This window comes from Bos mutus, chromosome 22 (assembly GCF_027580195.1).
Source record: "Bos mutus isolate GX-2022 chromosome 22, NWIPB_WYAK_1.1, whole genome shotgun sequence".
In the NCBI taxonomy this organism is placed as follows: Eukaryota; Metazoa; Chordata; class Mammalia; order Artiodactyla; family Bovidae; genus Bos; species Bos mutus.
The window spans coordinates 67092377-67117911 of NC_091638.1; the positions used below are offsets into that span (position 1 = coordinate 67092377).

The following is a 25535-nucleotide window of genomic DNA, read 5'->3' on the forward strand; positions in this document are numbered from 1 at the left end:
TTTCCTAAGTTGAAAAACCATTTATTTCACCGGAAAGAAAAAAGTGATTCAACTCTATGTGTCCACCCGCTACAAGCCTTTGGGTCAAAAAGACTCAGGAGCGGTGACACTCTCACAACACCCACTGGAAGCAGGAGGTGGGGCGACAGCACAACCCCTACCCGTTTCTGCACACAGTGAGGCCTGCTGGGAGAAAAGAACATAACGGGGAGCTACAGAAGTACTGAAGGACAGAAAGAAATGGGAAACGGGCAGGAGAGAGGAGAGGAAGAGGTGGTCTGAACTTTTCAAGATAAATTTTAAGGTCCACGTTTCCTGAGGGACTGAACGCACAGAGCCGTCCCGGAGATGGGGTACCACGAAGGGTGTATTCTCATGCACAACCGCAGCTCGGAATTTCAGCCCACACACATCCCACCTGAAAGAGAGCAAAATACAGGGGCTTTACAGCAAAGCTCACAAGGGCGTTTCCACTTAACCCTTCAAAGAACATCCATAAAGTATGGTAACTTGACACTCTTTTTAAATTTACTTGTATCCATCCACAGTATCACAATAATCTCTCAAAGTGAAAAAGAGCCTGAAGGCCAGAGTAACTGGGAAGGTCAAGTAACCCCAGATTGGGCTCTTTTCTCTCAATTAACTGGCAAACTTTCTTTTATGACAGTAGATAAGACACTGCATTTCTCTTGATGTTAACGTATCAGCATTCCTCAAAGAAGGTAATTTCCACATTTAAAAACTGTCATTGAAGGGCAGGAAAAAGGAAAAGGTTCCAATTAGCTCTCTGGAAAAAAATATATGTTTGAATCTTGGGGCTGCAAGTTAAAAACCATTTAAAGTTCAGGAAAAAGTAACATCAATTTGAGTAAGTTGTAAGACCTGAGGGCATCCAACTCTGCCTAGGGAATAAAAGAATGTACTGGAGAGCGTGTGTAAGCTAAACATAAAGTCTCTCAAGTTTCTTTTCCACTAGTTTTATTTCCTATCCCAAAACCCTGGGCAAGTCACGTATTTTCTGCCCTAATGGGAAAAGGTGGCAGTACCACCCATCCTGTTACCTCAGGATCATGGATCAGTGGGAATGTCTGGGCCACAATGAGAGCTACTCAAGACAAAGGGTGTTGTGAAACACCCCTAAATACAACAGCAATCTCATATACCTAGAGCCCAAAGCTGGCAAGCGTCAGAAGAGAATACAGTCAAGTAGAGCCAAATGGATCATGAGGCTCAAACTGTATAGGAAAAAGCCAGAGGACTCAAGGCACAGCTGGTGGTTCAAGAGTGTTAACTGCCCAAACCTGGTGGGAAGATGAAGGGAGTGATCCGCTTAAGGCAAAGCTCCCAACCTTGGATTTCAACATTACTGAAGAGTAGAACTGGCAGGGGTGCATACATTATTTACATTATTATGTACCTTAAAGAGATGGAGAGGATGTCAAATCTAACACTGTGGGGACAGTGGGGAAAAAAAAAACTAGACAAAGTAAACAGGCTCTCACAGAACAGATTCAAAGATAAAGCAATGGAGTGGGCATCCTATTCAGCTCAGAGAATGAATGTGAACTGAGGAGAGAAGTTGAATTTGAGTCTATGCCCCAGACTCCGTGTTGAAATTAACTTCATAAATTGAAAGATCTTTTTCTATTCCTCTCTACCCCAACTTACCATCAAGTAAGTTTTTTCTCTAAAGCTCATTGGGGATTAACTTCAGAAATGTCAGAAACACACTGCTTCAAGATTAAGATGATACCATTGGGTAGTCTTCATAGTAACTGGAACTTGAGCAGTGATGACCAATTATAACTACAATTACAGATTTTAACTGTGCAGGTCCTAGCAGACCTTTCACATAGCATGAAGGAGAAGAGGAACCCTGCAAACATTAATAATGTCACACACCTAGGAATTCCAACAAAGGCTCTGAGAAACGACACACCTGGGTCTGATGTCCGGGTTCCAGGTTCAGTTCAATTACAGCACACAGGTGTGACCCGAGATTCATCACGTCACACTGTTTGCTTTTCCAGACACAAATGGAATCAGGTTGACTCCTGGGACTAGGAGTCCTGGAAAAACAGCCATGGCGGCTAAAGATGTTTGTCTATTTCAGAAAAATTAAATAATTAGGACTTCTCCCTAATCCCCTGAACCATTAGCATCCTTACCCTAACCCTGCAAAAGCAAGCAAGCAGGGCAGCCTAATTGGAGCCTTTAGGCTGCGGGAGGGACGGCAAAACCAGAACCAGGGACACCCCACCGCTCTCACCTCAAGCTTTAAAAGGCTGAATACCGCGCCCGATCCGCATACTGCTCCCGCTCATACCGGGCCATGTCGTACAGGGAATTCCGCGCAGCCGACGAACCTTGGGACAACTCACTCTCATGCCCGTAACCGTAGCCCTCTCCAACAGTAGGGACTGGGCCTGTAGCGCGACGCAGGGGGCTCCGATCCCGCCCGTAATATGAAGAGGAAGCTGCAGTAACAGCAGCAGCAGCTGCTGCAGCAGCAGCAGCAGCAGCTCCCGAGGTCGGCAACAGGTGTCTATCGTAGGGGTCGAGAGAGGTGGAGGTGAGGTGACTGGCCATGGCTGTGTTCTGGACTTGTGGCAGCTGGGACAAGGTCTGCTCTGCGTAATTATACGCAGAGGCAGCTGCAGCAGCCACCGCCTCATAGGACCGGGCAGCACGGCAGCGCTTGTAGTAGGCATCGAGCGCTCCGTACGCGTTGTTGTAATACAATGAATCCCCGTAGCCCATGGTGTAAGGTGTACGCACTGCTCCGTATTGCTCATTATATTGCTCGGTAAAGTCTGCCACGCGGCCCGAACGATCTACTGGACACTCTTTGGACCAGTGCCCCTCTTTCCCGCACCGATAGCAGCCGCTCTGGTCTCCCATCCCGGGCGCAGTCCTAAGCCGGCTGGTGGACAACTGCACGTGCATTCTTTTGCCTTGAAGAAACAGACGCAAGAAGGGTTGCTATACTCTTAGTCATAGCCCCAGCCCCTACCCCAGACACTGGTCATAGCTGGCTTTACCTAGACAACTGTAATGCAGGACTCACTGCCATTTTAAAATGGTTTTTTAAAGGTCCAGTATAAATTCAGTATGATGACCTGACTTCAGGCAAAGATAAATGAAGAAATGTTTCCGCTCAAACATCAGTCTAATGCTTAAGAAAAACTACTCTCATTCAAAAATAGGCATTTCATTTTTTGCCAAGTAACTACGGACACAAACTGCTCTGAACAGGGGCCCAATGTCAGAAGACACCACAATTAAGAGTGCTCTACAACATTCTGACACCTCCAATCTTCACTATTAAGACTCCTGACTTCATTAAGCAGGAAAATGCAAAGGTCAGTCCTCCACATCACCCCAAAATCAAAGAGAATAGAGCAAGACACTGAAGTTACCACTGATAGTGATCCAGACTTGATCCATGGCTGAATGCTGTAGGGAAGTTTCAAGATTTTTGGGGGGGGGAAAAAAACCTCACAAATGCGTGAAGAGGGGCAAAATACAAGTTGACAGGCTGCTTTATCCTTAACTGGGTCCTTTAAATTGCTAGTTCTGATATTCATTATAACAAGAATTACTTAAAATCTTCAGCGACCTCTTAAAGTAGGGGGTCAAAGAAAACAGGGCAGGCAGTTCACAAGATGGCTGAATTTTCAAAAAGGGTATTACGAAAAATGTGGAAGAAAGGGGGAAGGATGAGAAAAGTGGAGAATGAATACTTATGTTAGTGGATCAAACTGTTCATTTCAGCAAGATTAAAATACTTTTCCTCAAAAAACCCAAGATCCCAACAACATGTACTTAACACTATTTTTTTGCTCAAAATTAGAACTTGTATTCTGGAAATGGAAAAATATTACTTTTGAAAATCTAACAGAAGAAACATTTCTTAGAAAGTTTAAGTTTTAAACCTTCTCACAGAAGCAGTGTCCACCTAACATGATCTACCATTTTAACAGTAAGCAAAATTCCAGCAAAACCTTTCCAATACAACTGGTTATCATGCCCCCAAGCATGCAAATGGCAAAGAACAGTGGCCCCATGCTTAAAAATGCTTAATCAGGGGGGTAAACAGAGAGGTCGGGTCATCTATGCACCTAACATTACAGAAGGTGGTACAATTTCACCTACAAAGTTCAAGGTAAATTCTTAAAGACTAGAAAAGGGATAGGGGATGGAAGGATCAAACTATCAAAAAAAAGTTCTGGTTCAAACAAACTTTCTGGTAGGTGCAGATTGCCAGTTAAGAGATAGGATATGCAATTAAGTACTTTTAAGTGCTAACCCACGTTCCTTGCATTTGCCCAAGTGGCCACTTTGGCACCTAACAAAACCAGACATAACAAGAGCAATTAAGGAACCAATCATGTACCTTCAAGGCATGAAGGTCACTAATAAATGTCCTGATCTAAAAATTCTCCAGGAAAAAAAAAAAAATCCGCAAAAGTAACTAAGCATCAAAGAGCCTACAGTTCAGAAGCCAAGAGTCATGGTCCAAGGATTTATCCTGTATTAGCTCACACTGTCCTTCCCTTACATGTGGTAGCAAGGAGACACCACCACCTCTTCTGTAACTTGGTTAAAGTGTAGAAGAGTATTAAAACCTCCACAAGAGCAGCCTTTGCGCCCAATTACACTGTTGACACAAGGTAATTCTCAACTTACCAATTAAAAAAGGAAAATGAGACCTGAGAGACCTGTGACATTTGTCTTTAATAATGCACAGTAACACCCATGACCCAAGGCACCCATTAACTTAGGGGGAATGATGATCAGACTTCCAGATCTAAGAAAGTTCAATTTATATAAACATCAAAGATAGCCAAAATGATTCTTAAGAGGAGTGCTCAGGAAAAGCAGCAGCCACTACCTTGTTTGGCTGAAAAAGTGGAATATAGGTTAAAAATATAGCAAGGAGTTATGGGAATAACCTGTAATTTAGAAGCAGCTGCACCAAAGGTGAAAGGCTCATCACTGACTTCCATATGGGAACCCAAAGCAGGTGGGAGAAGACTAAGGTCAGCAACTCACCATGGTCACCATCCCCTTCATGACTGCCACTCTTGCCACAAAAGCTCAGATCATAAACCACCAAAATATATTCCAAATAAACTATCATCCATAGCATACTGCCTTCCAGGCACACTATTACTCTCGTCAAGGCTCCAAGATATCACCCATCTAAGTGGTCTTTCCACCAAAGATGTGAGAGCCCACTCCTCAAACCAGCAAAAGGCATCAACTTTATCGCCCCCTCCCTGATGACTCCCCCTCCCCCGCAGATCCCCATACCTTCTCCTCAGACACTCCTGAAACTATCCTTTAATCCCACAGTGCCCTCATCCTCCAAACTGAACCTCTGGTGCATGCATAATAAAAAAGTAGTAAGAGATAAAGCCCTTTAAACACACTAGCTCTCTAAAGACTTGTTTAACAATGAATTATATTTACTAAGAAGCTATGAGTTGGGATGAAGTTGGGAAGCTTAACTGGTATTTTGCTTCTGAACGGGTGGCTTAAGGCAGCTTTTGCCAAGTCCTTCATATGCAACATGGTGTGCTGAGGCAATAAATTTCAGAGTGAAATACCATTCTGCGCTTTACTACTACCGTTACTACTACTGCTGCTACTGCTAAGTCGCTTCAGTCATGTCCGACTGTGCGACCCCATAGACGGCAGCCCAACAGGCTGCCCCTTCTCTGGGATTCTCCAGGCAAGAACACTGGAGTGGGTTGCCATTTCCTTCACCAGTGCATGAAAGTGAAAAGTGAAAGTGAAGTCTCTCAGTCGTGTCCGACTCTTAGCAACCCCATGGACTGCAGCCCACCAGGCTCCTCTGTCCATGGGATTTTCCAGGCAAGAGTACTGGAGTGGGGTGCCATTGCCTTCTCCCTTACTACTACTACTGCCAAAAAAAAAAAAGAACAAACAAATCTTCAGTGGAAAGATTTCTGCACTAATAGATAAAAATGCCTAGGGGTTCCAATCTAAAGCCAAGTGATTTTTCTCCCAAACTTGATTTGCCTGAGGTAAAGCCTCTAAATCCCATGCATTCTCCATTTAAGTTCATCATCCACTCTTAATCCTCACCATCCATCAGCCAACCAACAGCTGTCTCTACCCATGACCCCTCCCTTCTACTTATCCAATCTATTCTCTACACAAGCCTTGTGTTCAGCCCTCTTTCCCAAAAAGGATGGTTCACCTTGAAACTCTGTGTTGTCAAGGCCCCTGATGGCCTCCACTGCATCCTCAGCCCGCTCCATGTGTACAAAGGCATAATCTTTCACGATGTCACATTCGATAACTGGACCGTACTCCTCAAACTTGGCTCGGAGCTCTTTGTTGGTACAAGTAGGGCTGATATTGCCTACATGTAACTTTGTAGAGGTTTTGCTCTTATTCTTGCTGGCTTCCACGTTGATGTTCACCCCGTGCAGCTTGTAGTGGTGCAGGTTGCGGATGGCATCCTCGGCCGCCGTCTTGTCCTCTATGTGCACAAAGCCGTAGTTCTTAATGATGTCACATTCCAGCACCTTCCCATACTGCTCGAAGAGAGAGCGGATCTCCTGCTCTGTGGCCTCCCGGGGCAGGTTTCCGATGAACAGCTTCACCATCTCGGACACAGCCTGGGCGAAAAGAAACAAAATTTCTAACGAAAGATCTCAGGCCCACATCAGCTTTAAAAAAAACCCAATACCGCCATCTCCTTTCTGTCTGGCAAATATTTCCAGTTTTCTCTCACGTCCCACACGCACACTTCTACACAATTATCAAAGGGAATCGGGAATAAGAAGGCCCGCTACAGAACCAACAGATACAAGAAAGCATCTGTAATAAAAATCCTTGGTAGTCAAATACGGTTTGATAAGACTTGAATAATTTTAAACGGTAATGGAAATGAAAGTGAGGGCATAAATGTAGCCGAGAGAATAGTGGACTTTCTAACTACTATAAAGACAATCAGGGGGACTTCCTTGGTGGGTCCAGTGGTTCGGACTCCACGCTTGAACCGCAGAGAGCTCATGTTCAATTCCCGGCCGGGAACTAAGATCCGCAAGACGTGCGGTAGAGCCGCCAAAATATTTTTTTAAAAGAAAAGGTCTAACCGGATTGACCGTCTGAAACTATGCACTGTCTCTTCCTCTCGTAACCGAAGAATCAGCCACCATTTCCGGAAAGGTGGACCTTAAAAGTAGGTTTTAGGGTTTCCTTTAGAAGCAGTGAACCGCTGACTTAGGCCGGAGAGTCAGGCGTTCCAAGAGTATATAAGTGTAGAACTGGGAACGCCTCTCTTGGGGTGCCGTCCTACGAATTCCTGGAGAATTGGAGAAATGCATGGTTGGAAAAGGGGGCTTGAACCTCATCGGCCTGACAACCAAGTCTCAGGGCCTAAGAGATCCTTAAAACGTGGTTAATTCCTAAATCTAACGGAAGCGCGGTTACTCGATGGAAACCTCGAGGCAGTGGGCCGAGCCTAGTCGGGCAGAGGGCAGGGTGGGGAGAAAGTATATTCTCAGGGGAGGTTGTGGGGGAAGGGCTGCTTCAGGCTTACCGCGCAACGCCGAGCAGAGGTCGGCTCTCAGTGACGGGTGTGGAGGCCACTACCCCACAAGGATACCCTTGAAGCCCAAGGAATGAGATTTAACAAGGCAAAAGAAACAGTGAAAAGGCTCGGAGTCTCTCACCCGCACGAAAAGCAGCAGATGCTCTTCCTCGCGGCGCGGACGCTTCTGACAAAACGCTAAAATGGCGACGGCCGCAGTAGTGACTCTGGGTAGAGAGGGGGAGGAGAACCTACCACCGGATTGGCCGTTCAACAAAATAAAAGGCAGGCGTTCCTGTAGATGCTCTTCCTGATTGGTTATCACGAACGCCAATTACCTGAGGCCGGGAAGAGGTGGAAACGTCAGTAACCTCGGAGCGTTTACTCGAAAGCCAATGAGCAACACCCTCATGAAGCCGAGGTCATTGATTGGGTAGGAGGTCGGCATGACGGCGGGCCTACCAACGTAAGCTTCGCAGGCGGGGTTCCGCCCGCCATTAGGCGGAGCGAGTTAGGACTCCGGTGTGGGGGTCGGTGTTTAGCGTCATGGCGCCAACTTTTGTTAAGTCTCCACTTCTCGCCAATCCACGTGCGTTCCATTTTGCCTTCTACTCCGAACTTCTCCCTCTAAATTCCCAAACGCCACCCCTTCGCAGCTCGGATGCTACGAAGGACGCTTACGCAGACCCAGAAGCCAGGTAAGAAAAACAGCGAAGCGTCCCATCTGAAGAAACCAACCTCCTTCGGCCGAGTCCACAGTGGCGCCCTGGAAGTCCCAGAGCTACCCTCCAATTGAAACTGCTCTCATAGGTGGTGAAAGGACTCTCAAAACGGTTAATGGGCTCAGCTTCAATTAGGCTATAAAGGTCCACGAATTCGACTCGGTTGAGGGTTCCCTCAAGAAACCACCCTCCTGGGATTCAAGATGAGGAAAAGGTTTCTCTGTGGAGGTTGAGAAAACACCCCCACCCTGCCCTGAGAAAAAAACTAGAGCAGCGAAGTTTTTTGTTTTATTTTATTGGGCGCCATCAGTCAGAGATGTTAGGTTTAAACTAGAACCGACCTTAAAGGGAATAAAGAACCTAATAAATCACAACCAGCTAAACAAGCAAAAATACAATCCAAAACAGAGTCCTCCAGGGCGTCCATTTGGCTTTTTAAAAAATCATCCTTTGGTTTCTTCACATTAATCCCATATTATGAATATGACCCTTTTGCAGGCAGTTCTTGAAGAGGGAGTTTAAAGGGGAGAATGGAAGAACTTAAAAACATGATAAAAGCAGTGGTTTGAGGAAAGGGATCCTCAGGAGTGGAGATAATACAAATACAACACAGCACCAGTTCAAAGGAGCTCACCACCCCCACCCCCCGCCAAAAGGGGTGGGGATCATAGCGAGAAAAGCGAAGTCAAAGTAGAAACATTTTTAAAACCTGACGACTCAGAAATAAATGGTGGTCAAGAATTTATGCTAGGGTTCAGTTCGGTCATGTCCTACTCTTTGCGACCCCCATATGGACTGCAGCACACCAGGCTTACTCTAGGGTAGTAAAAGATAATCTAAAAAATGTGAAAATGTTGTATTTACAAATGGGATCACTAATCGTGGTCCATTTTCATTGTGCATCCTGATGCTGACACTCCAGCTGTGAGTAAAGGGCAAAGGATCAATGATGGAAAAAAAACAACTGCGTGTTAGTCTGCTGCAAGTTGGAGGCAGTCACAACTCCATTTGGGCAGGGAAACACATCCGGTCTAGAAATCCTTTAAGCTCCTTTGTTTGATCTTCCAAAATTTTTGCCCTGAGTGGCCTTGGAGATAAACCTTTCAAAATACCAAAGCATATGAGGTCAGCTTACTCTACCGGCAATCTCTCCCAAGTCCAAAGGTGAAAAACTGGGAATATAATTCTCAGGATCACAGTTCAGGCCAGTTTGCAGACCACCAACCACACCCACTCCCTAATCGGATTTACCTTTTGAAAGCCCTCTAGATTTGAGTTGTATTTGATTTTGCTCCAACTGAGCAAACCACATTAAATCATTTAATCAAATCCATCACATCATGGGTTTTAAATTAAAACCCATGGCAACTGGAAAAGCTTCAATGCACACTACCCAATCTGGATTTCCAAAATCTCCAATCTCTTTAACAGTGCTCCTACCACCCCCACACACACCCCACACCCCACCCCCACTCCCACTAGGCTCCTGCACAGTAGCCTATGTCCCAAGCTCATTCAGGCTGAATGAAATGTTCTTTTTCTCCAGGTCCTAAGCTGGTCACCCCATCTAGACATCTCCCCACTCCAACCCTACATACACCTTGGAGTTCTACCCCATGAACTCCACAGTAGTTTTCCAAATACTTACCACCACTTGAAATCCTACTTGTTGATTCATTTTCTCACTTCCTCCTACCCCCTGCCCCCAGCAAATACTCGTTCTACAAGGGCAAGGACATTTTCTTACTGCCTACTAATTTAGTTGCTAAGCCATGTACGACTCTTTTGCAACCCCATGGTAGCCCGCCAGGCTCCTCTATCCATAGGATTTTCCAGGCAAGATTACTGAAGAACGCTGTCATTCCCTTCTCCAGGGGATCTTCCAGACCCAGGGATCGAACCCAGGTCTCCTACTTTGCAGGCAGATTCTTTACCATCTGAGCCTAAATCTCATCAAAGGAAAATGAATTTTAGAAACAATGTGTGCCCTTCTGCACTAGGCATTTTGAGAGAATGGGTATGTGAGTATGCAGATTATTTCTCCTTCCTAATGTATTTATCCTGTGTTAAAACCGTACCTGGTACATGGCAAGCACTCAAGTATTTGTTAACAAATGGACAAATGAACACATGAGTTAAATTCTTGATAACCAAGAGGAAAGAAATAACTTTGGATTTTTAGTCAACACCAGCTTGAAAACATGGACACTTAGTACTAACAAGCAGATGCTCAAAAGCCAGGGGGAAACATTCTCTGGGAGTGTTCAGAGGGAGCCACTAGGCCTCCAACACCACTGCCAGCTACACCCTCTAGTTTCAGTTCAGTCGCGTCTGACTCTTTGCGACCCCATGAACTGCAGCACACCAGGCCTCCCAGTTCATCACCAACTCCCAGAGTTTACTCAAACTCACGTCCATTCAGTCGGTGATGCCCTCTAAGCCTCCCATTAATGTCTGGGGAGGTCCTCTTATCTTCATGGTTCCCAGCCTTTTTGGCACCAGGGACCAGTTCCACGGAAGACAGTTTTTCCACAGACCACGGCTTGGGGATGGATTTGGATTCAGGATGATTCAAGTGCGGTACACTCACTGTGCACTTTTTTTTTTTCACTTTTTTTTCTATCATTACATCAGCTCCACTTCAGATCATCAGACATTAGATCCTGGAGGTTGGGAACCTCTGCCCTACCCCATACCTTTCTTCTCCATACCTAGAAGAATCTGATCCCCAGGATACAACAGTGTTGTCTGAAACCAGAGGTGACCAAAACTGGTACGGTCCAGTGGCCTACATCACACAGGTACCACTTACTACAGAAGTTTCCTTCCTTCACTGTTACTCACATGCTGCACTCACACCCATATCCAAAGTCCTTTCCTCAGCTGTGTGCTTTCAGTAGGCCATCCCAACCTCCCCAAAATGTTCTAACTCCTTACTTCTGAGATGGCTAGCAGTGACTATATATGAGGCCCTATACCTGATACATGCTATTTGCTCCTTCCAACAGTATTACAAGCAAAATCCTGGATGGCTCAAAATGGCTGATTCAATTCCTTGATCCACTACTTTTCAGCCTTGTGAAGTTACTTAACCTACACACTCAATTTCCCAATTAATCAAAGGTTTATAAGTACCTAATACATTTGAGTTGCAATAAAGTTATGTTCAGTAGATGTGAGCTATTATCCCCATTTTATAGATGAAAATACTGAGGTAGAATTCCTGACATGTCCAAGACCACACGGATACATGGCAGAACCAAGATCCAAACTCAGAAAGTCTTTTTTTTTTTAAATATTTATTTGGCTGTGTCAAGTTGCATGGGCCCTCTAGTTGGGGCACGCAGGCTTAGTTGTCCCACAGCATGTGGGATTTTACTTTCCCAACTATCAATCAAAGCCACGTCCCCTGCATTTCAAGGCAGACTCTTAACTACTGGACCACCAGTGAAGTCCCAGGAAGTCTGACTTTAGAGCCAGCACCCTCAGTAATTCTCTCTGCCAAGTCAGTTTCAAAGCAAACAAATTCTAGCTCCAGTTTTCTCTAATGGGACTGCACCATCCTCGCTCCTCCTTTACCTACAACCTCCCTAGTGTTATTTGTTTTGTCTCCCAGCACGTACAGGGATCTTAGTTCTCCCACTAGGGATCAAATCCACACTGCTCTGCAGCAGAAGTGCAGTGCAAACCACTGGACTGCCAGGGAAGGCCTGGCACTGCTATTAACTGTATGTAACTAGGTCATCGAGGCAGGTCCTGCCTCCCCTGGGCTACCCATTCCCCAAGATCAGCCCAAGGGTGATCACTGCATTTCATCTCAGCTGCCTCAACACTATTTCCAACAATACAGACACCGTATTTCTAATGATTTACAGACTTGAAATCATTTTAAGAACTTTTTTCCTGGAAAACTAGATTCTACCCTTAATGTTCTCTTAAAGGCACCTAAAGAAAGAAAGAAGGTAAGTATTTCCCACCTATCCTATCCATCTTATCGTTATTACCCAAACCTCCTATTAAATACATTACACACTGGTCCATAAATCTAGGAAATTTATTTTCATTATGACATTATAGTCAACTTACTTGGCTTAACAGGACAAAATGACTGGAACCAACCATCTGTGTACAGACTTTGGCAGAGCTTAACTAATGGACAATGACTAGAAAGGCAGCCTACTATAGAGGCTGACCACTCAGTGAGTCCCATTCCCGCCAGTACAAGGGTAGCAGCCCCAGACCCACCCCAGACAATCTGAAACAAGGTCCAAACCTCAGAGAACAGACTGATGAGGTGAGAAGACTTTAGTCTTGTTCCAGGAATAAATCATTTAAAACTTCTCCAATGAAGGTCAAGTTAGAGCTGATAGATCAAGCTACAAGGACCTGAAGGATATTGTGAGCCCATATTCCCACCCCCTTTTCCCAAAACACACATTAAATGTCTATCCTCCCATTCACTCAACCCAACCGTCTTCAAGTTATAGGACCCTGGAAATCAGAAACCCACAAAAAGCAAAGTAGGAGAAGCTGGCTATAGGATTAACACAGGTAGCATAATTTAAATAAAAAAGGGGAAGAGAATTTTAAAACCATCTGCAAGGAAGAGGAAAATGACAAGTGATTTGGCTTTAGAGCTCTTCAGAGCTTAAACCAGAAGCCTGGCAGCAGAGGCAGCAAGGGCAGCAGTACCTAGCGATGACAAGTTGGGTGATCATCTCGGCCAGGTTGCTCTGAAGAACTAAAGCTGTAATAAAGAAATATCAATACTGGCCCTGAGAGCACATTAGGCTATTTTTCACACGAACTGTGGGACTGGGACAGTGGCTGAACGCTCACTGTAGAGAAAGATGACAGAAAATCACACTGACAAAGAAGTAATTACAAATACACAGGCCACAATCACAGCACTACAATTAAACAACCCTTGATTTTCCAGGGAAATAACCAGAGCTAAGTCTGTTAGGTTGGCCCTGTGATAACCCCACTCTCACTGCAGAAAACTGACAAGAAACCTATTAGATTCCCCCTCTTCCCAGTCCTTAAAAGAAACAGAAAGCAGCAGCAAAGCAGTGAGCAGAAAGAAAAGTGAGAGAGCCATGGCCTCAGCACCCCTGAGATCACTCCAGTTTGCATCCGCAAGTAGTTCATACTTAATACAGAGCCTGTGCTTTTGGCCCACTGGGCAGAGGGAAGAGAACACCTGGGGCAAACTACTGTGTCATAAGCAAGTTCGAAAGAAACCAGTGGAGGCAGAAGAGAACCAACCTGAACTCCACTTGACAACACACCTCCCCAAAATCACCGTGCCCAAAGACTCCCAAATCAAATCTCTAAAGCCCCTTTCCCAAAGGAATGTTAGGAGGTTTCCCGTTACCACCCTACCCAACCAGTCTTCCATTCACCCATCAGGAAGGCCAAGCTTCCATCTTGTCATGGCTAGAATCATCTTATTTTGTGCCCAGGTCCTCTGAACCCCTAGTCCCAGAGTAAAAGTATAGGAAGACTCAATTCCTTACCCTGTCCCAGCGCCCTTCTTAGTTATGTTTGCACCTTGCCCCCTTCCCATGGTCTACCGTAACACCTTCAAATATAAACCCAGCCAGAAAACATCTGGAAACCCTAACAGATGGAGAGAAGGAATTTGCAGTCGCCGGTGACTATGATGGCAGGGGTTGGCAGGACGCAGGCAGGACGCTCCAGGATGATGTTCAACAGGCAAAATACCAGGTCTATGGCCAGAATCCCCCCATATTGGCTTCCAAATGTCCCAACCACAGAGACACCGCCACAGTTAACGTGACCGCCTGAACCCAACTGACCCTTTTCCAGGTCCCAGCCCCAGTACTCACTGGAGCCCACTACCTGAAGGCCCTACTAGTCTTCTAAGCACCAAAGGAGCCCATTCCCCACTTCTCACCTGAGAAGTCAAACCCCAGAACCACCCTGCTGGAGTCCAGGTTGTTTCTGAACTGGAGACAAGTCAAGGAAACAGCCAAGCATGGGCGAGGAAAATGGGCAATAAATTTACTGCATTTTGGTGTGATTAACCCAAGTCGAAGCAACTTTGTCCAGATTCTCCAGTCCTTAAGATGGCAGACTAGCAGAGAAAGGAGTTAAATCCCTCTGGCAGCAGGGAAATCATTCTAATTCCCAGGTTCAGACCCCTTTCCTCATCTGCCCTGGGTCCTCTGGCCACCTTCCCTTCAGCTGTCATGTATTCCTGGATGTCAAACTGGCTTCTCTGAAACTGAGTGCAATCAAGACAATGACAACCAGGTTTCCAAACTGCAAATCGCCCCAAGTTTTATTTGTAGTCCATACAAAAGGGAAAAAAAATTAAGGTTTTCTAACACCACCTACTTGGGGAGATGGGGAAGTGCACTGTGGCGCACAGCATCAGCTAGAACGTCAGGGGTCAGTAGGGACTGGACATGTACCAACCGACTGTCCCAACAGGAACTCAGTCTCAACACAGTCTATAGAGGGACACAGTCAGGGCCCCCTGGACACCTGGCACAGCTTGGCGCATAGGAAATGGTTAAGCTAACCCTTTCCTGGCCTCCCTCACATCTAAAAAGAAAAAGGCGCCGCCGACCTCAGCTGCAGGTTGCTTCCCCATCCAGACGACCTTAAATATCGCGCACAAAAATAAAAGGGAGCCAGGAAAAAAAATCAAAACATAAAAGAGATTCCCATCCTAGGGAGATGGGGCAGGGGAGAGGGGAACCGCAGATCTAGAGCCAGTAGCAAGATTTGCTGCTGAGGCGAAGGAACAAAGTAGGTTACTGCCGAACACTCAAAAGGATAGTCTCCTGGGGAAGGCCCACATGGTAGAGGGGATGAAAAACCACCAACAGGAGAGGTATGGGCCAGCAGTTATAACCTGGATCTGCACCCGACCCCATCTCTCCTCTCCTTCCCTCCCTGTGGTGCCCCATCCCAGGACGGCCCTACATGCGGCGCTGGTAGCCAGAGTGCATCTGAGCTGCCCGCAGGTAATCATTATAGGAGCCCGAATAGCGTGCGTAATCGGAATGGGCATCGGGCAGGCGACGGTAATCCAGCGAGGACTTTGTCGGCGAGCGGCGGAACGAAAGCTGCGACTCTGATAAACGGCGGTAATCAGAGAGCTCGGCTAAACGCCGGTCGGAACCATACCTAGTCGAGAGAAGAAGACAGTTGGTGAATGAGACAATCGAGGGGAGGGCTCCAGGTGGGCACTGGGGAAATGCCAATGGGGGCAGGGAGGGCGTAATCAGACTGGTCTCCAACAAACAAGATTTTTCAGAAGGCTCATCACCTTATCCAGGGCAAGAAATCAAGCCTGGTCCAACTGTGGGAAACCAAGCCCACCACTGAAGCCCTCCCTTCTGAACTGGCCAAGGTGGACGCTGGCCTACATTCCCAAACCACAAACAAATTATCCCCACCCCTGGGCCCTGCAGAGAAAAGACCTTGGTTGTTTACCAACAGAACGGCGGACGAAAGCAAGGTCCCCAATTTCCCAAAGAGTGGACGCACCACATACACCCTGCCTTCAGCCAGTGAGTGCCAAAGGGACTACTCTTTCAAACCCACCCCCACCAAAGGCCAGGACAACCACGTTAACAGGCTTAAGGATCCTTGAGACAGTGGGAGAGGCTATGGGCCACAATCTTGCAGGCAATAGCTCCAATAGCACTTGGGCTAGTCTAGACAGGTGACACTCCTCCCAGCCTGACTAGCTGGTACCACCCCAGGCTGAGCACGAAGCTCCACCTAAACCCTGGTGACCAGGAAGTTCACAGACATCACCCACTTCGGCCTCTGGACATCCCACAGGAGTAGAGAAGGCCAAGGGAGGGGCCGATGGCTCCAGTTTCCCTCCCATGCCAACCTCAGCCCCTTGCCCTGAGCCCCAGCTGGGGGCAGAGGCGGGGGGGCATACAGTACCTTTTCGACATGGCGACAGCCTTTTTGTACGGATCGTCGTAGCTGGCCCGGGGTGGGGAGAGGCGGGTACGCTCATAGGGCGGCGGGGTGCTGTTGGCGTTGGCAACGGCCCCCTGGGACATGGACAGGTAGGCTGCAGACGGCTGACCTGTCCCGTCGTAGGCATTGCCCGGCTGGCCACGGTAGGAGGCAGCAGCCTGGGGATGCTGCTGTGCAGCATAGGAAGCAGCCAATGAGGCTGACGACTGAGTGCGGTAAGGAGCTGCCAGGGTGGCAGAAGGTTGGGCCCCATAGGCAGCTGCAGCGCCATAGGAGCCGGTGGCCGCAGCAGCTGACTGAGCCCCATAGGAGCCTGACAGGCCCATCGATGCTTGGGCCCCATAACTATTCAGCTGGGTCTGAACAACTGGCTGGGCCCCATAGGAGCCAGCCATCGGGGTGGTGGCTTGTGCGGCATAGGCAGCTGGCTGGCTCGCGTAAGCAGCAGCTGTAGCTGGTTGTGCCACATAGGCAGCAGGTTGGGAAGAATAGGAAGCAGCCTGCTGTGCAGCATATGGGGCAGACTGGGCATTATAAGAGGCTGAAGGCTGGGCATTGTAAGAAGCTGCCTGGGCCCCATAAGCTAGTGATGAAGCTGCAGACTGGGCCCCATACGAGGCTGCCTGGGCCCCATAGGAGCCTAGGGAGTTAGCTGCTCCCTGGGTGTTGTAGGAGGATGCAGCTGCACGAACCCCGTAGGAAGAAGCAGCCTGTGCCCCGTAAGAGGATGGTTGGTTACCATAGGAGGCAAGGGAGGAGCCCTGAGCCCCATAGGAGTTGAGCGAAGAAGCCGCAGCTGGCTGACCCCCATAAGAGGAGAGGGCCGAGGCCGAGGGCTGGGCTCCACCGTATGGGCCAAGCGAGGAAGCTGCGGCCGATTGGGAGCTAGGGCTAGCCAGCTGGCCCCTGTATGGGGCCCCAAGGGAAACAGAGGGCTGAGCGCGGTAAGAGGCTGCCTGGGCTGTCATGGGCTGAGTCCGATAGCCGACACCCAAAGAGGCAGAAGGCTGGGCCCTGTAGGCAGCGCCCAGTGACACTGAGGGCTGGGCCCGGTAGGTGGCTGGCTGGGCCGTCAGAGGAGCCACATACGAGGCTCGGGGAGGTGAACGGCGCAGGGGGCTGCGGTCGCGACCAAAGAAGGGTGGTGTGGGCTGACGGGCTTGCCCATCAAAGCCACCAGTGCTGTTGCCAAAAGCCTGCTGGTAGTCGAAGGTGGCAGAGAAGCCACCAGTTCCAGGGAATGCCGTATCCCCAGCCCCTGGTTTCTTGGTCTTGTCCCCAGACTGGATAGCCAGGCCAGGCCCCTTCTTCTGACCCTTGGTTGAGAGTTCCACGTTGATGCGCTTGCCCTTCACTTCTTTGCCGTTGAGCTGCGCGATGGCGGCTTTGGCATCTGCTTCCTTCTCCATGTGAACAAACGCGTAGTCTGATAAAGCAGCAGACAGAGGGTTAGCAATTAGGGGGGCAGGGCACGCTACCTGATGGGTCCCAAACTGGACACACCAACAGCACCCAGCTGTTGCCAGCTACCTCCAGGCCTCCAAACCCTCCTCTCCAGGAGTAGGTCATAAAATGTAATTCCCATATAACAAAGCTTCTGACTGTCCCAAATAGCTTTGCCTATGGCTTTCTTCCTGTACTCCCCAATTCCCCTGCCACCTCACCCAATTGCCTGCTCAGAAAAGAAAGAGCAAAGATGAACTGCAACAGAGGATAAAAATCTTCACTAATCTTCATCTTCTATTAAGTACAAATCCGCAGACAAAAATGCAGACAGCATTCCTGGATCACTCAATTATTCAGTATTCTCTAACCCAAGACCACCGAACACTTCTGTTCACCTTTGAGGCTTAACTCTCAAACACTGGAAATGACCATTTATGTCTCGACATGACCCATGTCTCAGCCCAGGGTCCAATTAAGGCAGAGCTACATAGCAATACACGATCTGTGACAGTCCTCCAATATGATCTCCCCTCAGTACTTCCCAATTCTCAAAGCATTCCATGCACAAGATCCCATCTGAGCCTCACAACAATCCCAGGAGGCAGGCAGAGCAAAGGATCATTATCCCCATTTTACAGGTGGGCAAACCCACTCAAGAGAATTTATATGGCTTGCCCCAAATTCACTTGTGAGAGCCAGAAACAGAATCCCAGCTCTCCATGCCTCTTCACGACACCAGTCTATCCCTAAGAAGTCAATGTATAAGGCAGGATTGTGTATTAAGACTAGACACTTAAGCTGAGAAAGGGAGACGCTGGACCCCATGTAAGCCAATGAAATGTGGGAATGGAAACTGAGCCGCCCAGTCTAAGCCAGGCCCTACTCAGTTCAGGCACAAGCCACTCCCCACTCCTAGGCCACATTACCTTCTCCACTGATACTTGTATCAAGAGACATCCCTTACTCCTTGGGCTTCTGTTCAGAGAAAAGATTTAGTTTCTCAGCTTCATGGAAGAAGCTGCAATTCCTGCAGCTACCAGGCTCTGCTAAGAGGTTATCCCACAGGCCCTCAATTAGGATCTGAATGAGCTGTGGGAGGACAGGCTCTAAGACAGGATGTTGATCTCAAAGTCCTACTCATCAACTACACAGAACAGGAAACCTTCAAGAAAGGAATAGGAAGAAATTCTTGTCCAAATCCAATCTCACAAATCACAATAGTGCAAGCAGAATCTGAAGAACAATGAGATCATGCCTGTGGTAACGCGGGATCATGTACTTACCACCACTTGGACCTGAGGCTACTTTTAAAGTTCAAGTATCAGAACCCCATCTTTCTTACATCACTTTAGGAAATGAAAAATTACCTACATGAAATTACTAAGGTTCCATTCTTGATTTTAAAAAATCCTTTTAAATGTCCTCTAAACAAGTGTCCTAATATTCAGAAACTTCCACACTGGGACTGGCTCTATAGCTACTTCTATAAAGCAAGTAATTTTCCTGGATGTAACGCAATGCAACCGAAGTGACTCTTACAAAAATGAGAATAAAGATATAATCAACAGGTAGAAGTCAGAAGTGTGGTATGGCAAAAGAATTCTGGAACTAGCTGCTAAAATTTAGCCTCAATTGAAGATTCAGATCACTGACTTGCTTTATTAAGTTCTTACAGAACTTAAAATTTATTTCTCCCCTCTTCCTGCCCACCTCAGAGTTTCAAGATTCAACAAATGTGTTTAGGCACTCAGTCATGTCCAACTCTTTGCAACCCCATGGACTGTAGCCTGCCAGGATCCTCTCTGTTCATGGAATTCTCCAGGCGAGAATACTGGAGTGGGTTGCCATTTCCTTCTCCAGGGGATGTTCCTGACCCAGGGAATGAACCCAGGTCTCTTGCATTACAGGTGGATTCTTTACCATCTGAGCCACCAGGCAAGCCCAAATCATTCAAATGAGATGATAAAAATGCCTTATAAAGTATAAATATGGAGAGGGAAATGGCAACCTACTCCAGTATTCTTGCCTGAGAAATTCCACAGACAAAAGAGCCTGGGGGCACAACCCACAGGGGTCGCAAAGAGTCAGACACAACTTAGTGATTGAACAACAGCTGAAAGTATAAATAGCTCTATGATAAAAATCATGATACTTATTCAAGCCTAGGAATAACCATAGGCTTATTTCCTTACAGGATATGATCCTTCATTTCTAATAAAACACAAGAGACACAACGCCATCTGTAAATGCAACTTTGGAACTTGCCAGAGATGATAAAGAAACAAGATGAACTATCACAACTGTCTTCACTCTCTTACGGCCCAAACCTGATTCATCTACCAATTGTGAAAAGCAGAAGTGTTCTTTAGACCTAGCCACAGGGCACTAAAACTGTCCTCTGATCTCTCACCTCCACTCTGGGTAGAGTGAGCTAAAAATCAATGCTGGTAGTCCCAGATTTCTTCAAAAGAAAAGACTGAGTTGAGCCTAGCACCAGGGGAATGCAATGGTAAGTAGAAAGCAAGTTTGTAGGCAGATTAAAGGGAATTACCAAAAAAAAAAAAAAGCCTCCAGGAACTACAAGGGAATCATACTATATTCCTGGTTAACCTATCCACAAATTCCTAGGACTATATGAAACTAGGGAAAAAAACACCCAACAAAAATGTTTCAATGGGTTTACAAGAGCAATAGGATATCACATTGTCTATTTCCTACTTAGCTAGGTTTTATTTAGAGACCAACTTGTGAAACTTGAAAACCGAAATTTCATAGGTACAATTCAATTGACCACACAGATGAACTATATAACTGACAGAAAGCCATGAGATACAATTATAACCAATTTATATCAGGAAGTTTCTAAGCCTGATACTGGAGGGAAGTGTGAAAAGGTTGTCCAGTTGACTCAAACACCTGAGGCCTAGCCAACCCTGAGCAGCTAAACCCAGGCCTAGCCCTATCAAAGACACCCAGGAACCCAACTCCTCTTAGGATGATTTCAACAACAACAACAACAACAAAGAACTAGCAAACTCCAGGGACTCAATGGCCTGAATTGAATTAGTTCAAGGAAACTGACCTCTGAAGTAATTCATCTCATTTAAAAGGACTACCAGGCAATGATTTACAGAGATCCCCTAATGATCTGGCATCACAATTCCTCCAATACCCAACTTAACAGAATGTGGAAACATGAGTTTTCCTATTCTCAGAGTAAAAACTTCTAAAGTGAAACTACAGAGCTATACATAGAAGGAAAGAATGGCCACCCACAACATAGGAAACAGTTTCCTCTTCTGCCTTTCAGACTTCTGAAATCTGACTGGTTCCTAAAGCTGTCAGCAACACTTGAGACTTCATCCTTTAACACCCAATAGAATTTAACTGTGGAGAGTGGCTACAATCTGCTGTTGCTATGGAGATTTTTACTCTCTCCAAATCAAATCATATCTAAGGTCCCGGAACCAAGCAACTAAATTTTCCCCCTGTGAAATAAAACAGAACTGGCTGCCCTGTGCAATACTAAGCTTCTGTGCTTTTCAAAGACCTGACAATCAACATAAGACACCTCAAATGTCCTTTCCCAGACCAAGAAATAAGTAAGCTATTTATAGAGCCAAAGCCAGTCTCCTCTACTACAGTCCTAACTTAAAAACCTCATTTTCCTTCACTCTAAATAGAAAGGCATGGGGGGGCCCGCATACGATCCTCAAACCTTTCTCAGAGTCCTCTGTATCAAAATATTATCCTGAGCTCACATATCAGCATAACTATAAATAACAGCTAACCACCACTCCCTGAAGAAGTCAAAGCACTTGGCAAATCAAATGTTCACAAAGGGACAAAATGCACAAAACTTTCACAAGGAAACAAAATTTCTAAAAACCAGACCCAGTTACACAGTTCACCCCACTCCACCCCCACATCCACTGTCACTGTGTCAGTCCCAAGCAATTCAAGCAAATATTCAGCTCTCTCTACCACCCCAAAGGAGGCTCCTTGACCAATGAGTTCCATAGACAGTCCCCTCAGATGCAAGTTTCAGAACTCTCAATCTAGTAGACTGCCTGCTTAAAGAACTACACACAAAAACGTAGTAGGTCAAAACACAGAACTCTCGTATACCCCTATCCAATTCCTGGCCAGGAGCCCAATCTGGGGCCTTTCCCATTCTTTCACTCTAAATAAAAGCAAAAATCCATGCACCATACAGCCTGCCTGGATAGTCATGAACTTGTACAGCCTGAGTTGAGGAAAATAGAACGCAGTATTAATGCAGAAGAAGGAATTACTCCTAATGGTGACTACCAGCCTTTACACTTCCCCCAGTAGAAAGGCTAAGGAATGACCCAAAAGATGCGCCTTTCAAGGACAGCAAATGATGCATCTTGGAGGAAATGAATAAAGCACCTGCCCCCAAATTTATTTACTATCCTCACAACTTCTTACACAGGTTATGAGCAGGTACGAATTCAAAACCAGCAGCCAGGAACCAGATACTTACTCCTAGGTTGCATCCTTGAAGATACAGCAAGGCAAAGTTAACTCTCATCTGTTTCCAAGTGGAACACAGACTGGACACACACAAAGACTGTATTCCTGATCTTGCCAACAAAACAGAAAAAGAGCCTAAGGGGTAAGAACCCAGACTATGAAAAGAAGTCACCTGGGTCCAAAAAAGGAAGTCAGGCCTAAACTATGATGATACATTCTTCTCAGGATCTACCCCGATCATGAAGACTACTCAAGCAAAGACGACTACTAAGTCCCCATGTTTCCTCAGCCACAGAGTGTGCCCCCTTGCAAAATCACCGTGTTTAGAAAAGAAGGACATTGCTCCGGGGCACCGGCTTGACAAGTTAGCGGCTCAGAAGAGGCCTTTTCATAAAACAAGCCTTCTTCCACAGGTCAAAGGTCGGGGCTTCCAGTTTACGGATGTAAAATCGGTCTCAAAGCGGGGGGTGGGGGACGGGACAAGTTTGAGGGAGCTGGAAAGCGCAGAGTTGCCAGGCCTAACCCACCTAACAATACTGAAAGGCCAAAGTAGTTCGGAAGCCCTCGCCTCCCGCCCGGTACCCAGGAGTTAACTATGCCCATGAGCAGACCCACGCCACACAGTACTAAAAGATCCCAGCCCGAAAAACTTCCAAGGGCCCCGTTACCTTCCGCTCGGGAGCATTCACCGGGAGGGAACACGAGGATGGCTTTTGGTGGGGGGCGGGGGGATCAGCCCCCACCTTTTCCCTTGCTCTGACAGACGTCTGGAGAGGAAGTGGGGAAGTGGCAAAATCTTCCCCGCTCCATGATCCGGCTTGCGCCCGTCACTTCCCAATTTCCGCTCGGTGCCAGGCCCAGGAGACCAGTAGAAGGCGCGCCCCCGGTATACTCCCAAGTATCTCAGGCGCGTCCCCGGCCCCGTAGCTCGGCTCTCAGTGGCCGCCGCACCCACCCTGAGCCGCTTCCTCCCATTTGGTTAATGGTGCCTGGACCGCACGGGAGGACGGTGGCTCTACCCAACGCGCCCCCAACACCTCCGGCCTCACTCCCGCGGACTTCGCCCCACCCCCGCCCCACCAACCGCGCTGTGACCGGCCCCCGGGAAAGGGGCGTGGCTAACAAGCAGAGTGCCCCGAGCGCGCCCCCGCCTGCACGTTACCTTTTACCACGTCACACTCGATGACGCGTCCGCGGCGCTCGAAGAGGCTGCGCAATTCCTGGCTCGTGCACGCTGCCGATACATTGCCCACGAATATCTTCCAAGTGTTAAGAGGCCGTGGGCGCGACATCTCCACCACGAGCGCGCGCCCCGGCCGCAGCTCGTGGCCATGCAGGGCCTCGATGGCGCGCACCGCGCCCGCGTTCTCGCGCATGTGCACGAAGGCGAACTGTTTCATGACGGCGCAGCTCATGACCGTGCCGTAGGGCGCGAAGAGAGCTGCCAGTTCCTCCGGCGTCGTATCGGCCCCATCAACGTTTCCCACAAATATCTTCATTTTGCCGCCGCAGCCGCCTTCCCGGAGAGCCGGGACCTCTCCTCCAGCGACAGGCGAAACGTCCGAACGGCCGGCAGTCCTCCCTAGGAATGGCTGGCGACCGAGAACCCCGCCGCGCAGGCGCCCTGACCTAGCCAATCGGAGCCCGGATCCCGCGCGTCATGCAGCCAATCAGAGAGGCTGAGAGAAAATGCTCTCAGACGCAGCCAATCCCAGAGGGTCTGGAGCCCGCTCGTTAGCGGAGGGGGTGGGAGAGGGACGACGGCGCGCGACCAACCGCCACTGCCGGGGGGAGGGGAAGAAAAGGGGTTACGCGCGCAGGGAGCGCCGGGGCAGCTGAGAGGCCTAGGAGCTAGGCGGCCTCTGGCCAGGGTGGGGCGGGATCGGCAGGCCCAGAGGAAAAACTTAGTTCAGTCGTAAGTCAGAGCCTCTCCCATTCTGGCCGCCTAGGCCAAACCCGCGCCTAGCTAGGGGTAGCAGCGAGAGTGTCCACGGGAAGACCTGGCCTGGCGGGAGAAACCAGGACAAACGCCTTCCTTCAGCAGAAGACTCCCGGGACTGGCTCCCAGGACTGCCGCTTGTGCTGGGCCGTCTGAGGGGGCCCTGAGCGGCATCTGCCCCATAGAAACCCTCGTGCTATTAATTTCTTTGGAAACACATTCCTTGAGGTTGCTGAGGTCCAGGCAGACGCTGGAGACACTGAAAAGCCAATCAGACCCCACCTCTGCCTTTATGGACATTAAAAACAAGGAATAAGATATATCAATCTTGATATATGTTTGAAATTTTCCACAACAAAAAGTTTAATAAAATCGGAAATTGAGTCAAAAGAACAGTCCTTGAGGGGATGAAAGTTGAGCCTTTAAAAAAGAGGAAAAGATTTTGCATGGCAGAAGATGTCAAAAATGTAAGAACATGTGACAAGTTCAGGAAAATGTTTGCTTGCAAGTTCATTCTACAAATTTTATTCAGCGCCCACCCTGTTGGGACAAGACCAAAAATAAAGCAGTGAACAAAAAGTGACAAAAATCCCGACCTTGGAGCTTGTATTACTGTGGAGAGAGGCAGATAATAAGTAAAACATAATAGCCTGTTAGGTAGTGATAAAGACTTGAAATAACTGAGGGAGCCATGCTATGGGGGAATCATTCCAGCCTGTAAGAACATGTCAGAAAGTCCTGGGGCAGGAGTGTGTCTGTCCAAAGAATCACAAGAGCTAGTATGGCTGGAGGGTGGAACACAGTGAATAATAGATCAGGACAGGGAGGAGGTATAGCACCTGGTGGGCCATTTAAATAATTTTGGCTTTCAGTCTTAGTGAGGCTGAAAGTCTATAGAGAGAAGAGGGGTTTTCCTGATAGGACTTAGCTTTCATAGTTTTATAAGTATCATTCTGGCGGCTCTTGAAATGGGCAAAAACAGAAGATAGTCATTTGCTCAGAACAGTTATCACTGCAGCAAAAATCCAGGAGAAAGGGACCTGCCTGGCAGTCCAGTGATGAGGACTCTGCATGTCCACTGCAGGGGGTAGGGGTTTAATCTTTGGTCTGCTGCAGGGCGCTGTCAAAAAAAAATCCAGGTGAGAAGTGAGAGTGGATTAGGGTGGCTGTAGTAAAATTCAGCAGAAGTGCTTAGATTTGGATATACTTTGACTGTAGAGCCAACACAGTATGTGATAGGATGTGAATTGTGAGAGAAAGAAGTCAAAGATGACACCAGGAAAAGGGAAGCATAAAGTTGCCATTTATTGATATGGGGAACATTGTAGATGGCCATAAATTTATTTTTGGACATAAAAATTTGGGGGCTTGTTTTGTTTACTTGTTT

At 47.5% G+C, this 25535-nt stretch overlaps 2 protein-coding genes across 6 annotated transcripts; both read right to left on the reverse strand.

Annotated features, from left to right (window-relative positions):
• Positions 1-7846, reverse strand: LOC102283708 (RNA-binding protein 4). Of its 3 annotated transcripts, XR_011461998.1 has the most exons (5): positions 7713-7846; positions 6230-6653; positions 2270-2954; positions 1940-2104; positions 1-418 (listed from the first exon to the last, which is right to left on the reverse strand). XR_011461998.1 is itself a non-coding variant. In XM_005903542.3 (4 exons), exons 2-3 carry the CDS (start codon positions 6639-6641, stop codon positions 2278-2280), a joined length of 1089 nt encoding a protein of 362 aa, XP_005903604.1. In that variant the 5' UTR covers positions 6642-6653; positions 7713-7846; the 3' UTR covers positions 1-418; positions 2270-2277. The 3 variants fall into 3 exon arrangements, 2 of the variants coding, with proteins under 2 accessions (XP_005903604.1, XP_014336238.1); XM_005903542.3 differs by lacking the exon at positions 1940-2104; XM_014480752.2 differs by lacking the exons at positions 1940-2104; positions 2270-2954.
• RBM14 (RNA binding motif protein 14) lies at positions 7770-23810 on the reverse strand. Of its 3 annotated transcripts, none has more exons than XM_005903539.2 (3): positions 23372-23810; positions 16228-17692; positions 14573-15453 (listed from the first exon to the last, which is right to left on the reverse strand). In XM_005903539.2, the coding sequence occupies exons 1-3, from the start codon at positions 23706-23708 to the stop codon at positions 15246-15248; spliced, it is 2010 nt and encodes a 669-aa protein (XP_005903601.2). In that variant the 5' UTR covers positions 23709-23810; the 3' UTR covers positions 14573-15245. The 3 variants fall into 3 exon arrangements, with proteins under 3 accessions (XP_070216056.1, XP_005903601.2, XP_005903602.2); XM_005903540.2 differs by having other exon boundaries at positions 15404-15453; positions 17582-17692; XM_070359955.1 differs by lacking the exons at positions 14573-15453; positions 16228-17692 and adding an exon at positions 7770-7908.
• Positions 23811-25535: the final 1725 nt, after the last annotated feature.

What these genes read in the sequence shown, in the direction of transcription:
- LOC102283708 (XM_005903542.3), bottom strand. Translation starts at nt 6,641, where the DNA reads ATGGTGAAGCTGTTCATCGGAAACCTGCCCCGGGAGGCCACAGAGCAG. An exon ending in TGACAACACAGAGTTTCAAG is followed by an intron (nt 2,955 to 6,229) that starts GTGAACCATCCT and finishes TGTTTCTTCAAG; the next exon opens with GCAAAAGAATGCACGTGCAG.
- RBM14 (XM_005903539.2), bottom strand. Translation starts at nt 23,708, where the DNA reads ATGAAGATATTTGTGGGAAACGTTGATGGGGCCGATACGACGCCGGAG. An exon ending in CGAGTGTGACGTGGTAAAAG is followed by an intron (nt 17,693 to 23,371) that starts GTAACGTGCAGG and finishes CTGCTTTATCAG; the next exon opens with ACTACGCGTTTGTTCACATG. An exon ending in GCTGTCGCCATGTCGAAAAG is followed by an intron (nt 15,454 to 16,227) that starts GTACTGTATGCC and finishes TCTCTCGACTAG; the next exon opens with GTATGGTTCCGACCGGCGTT.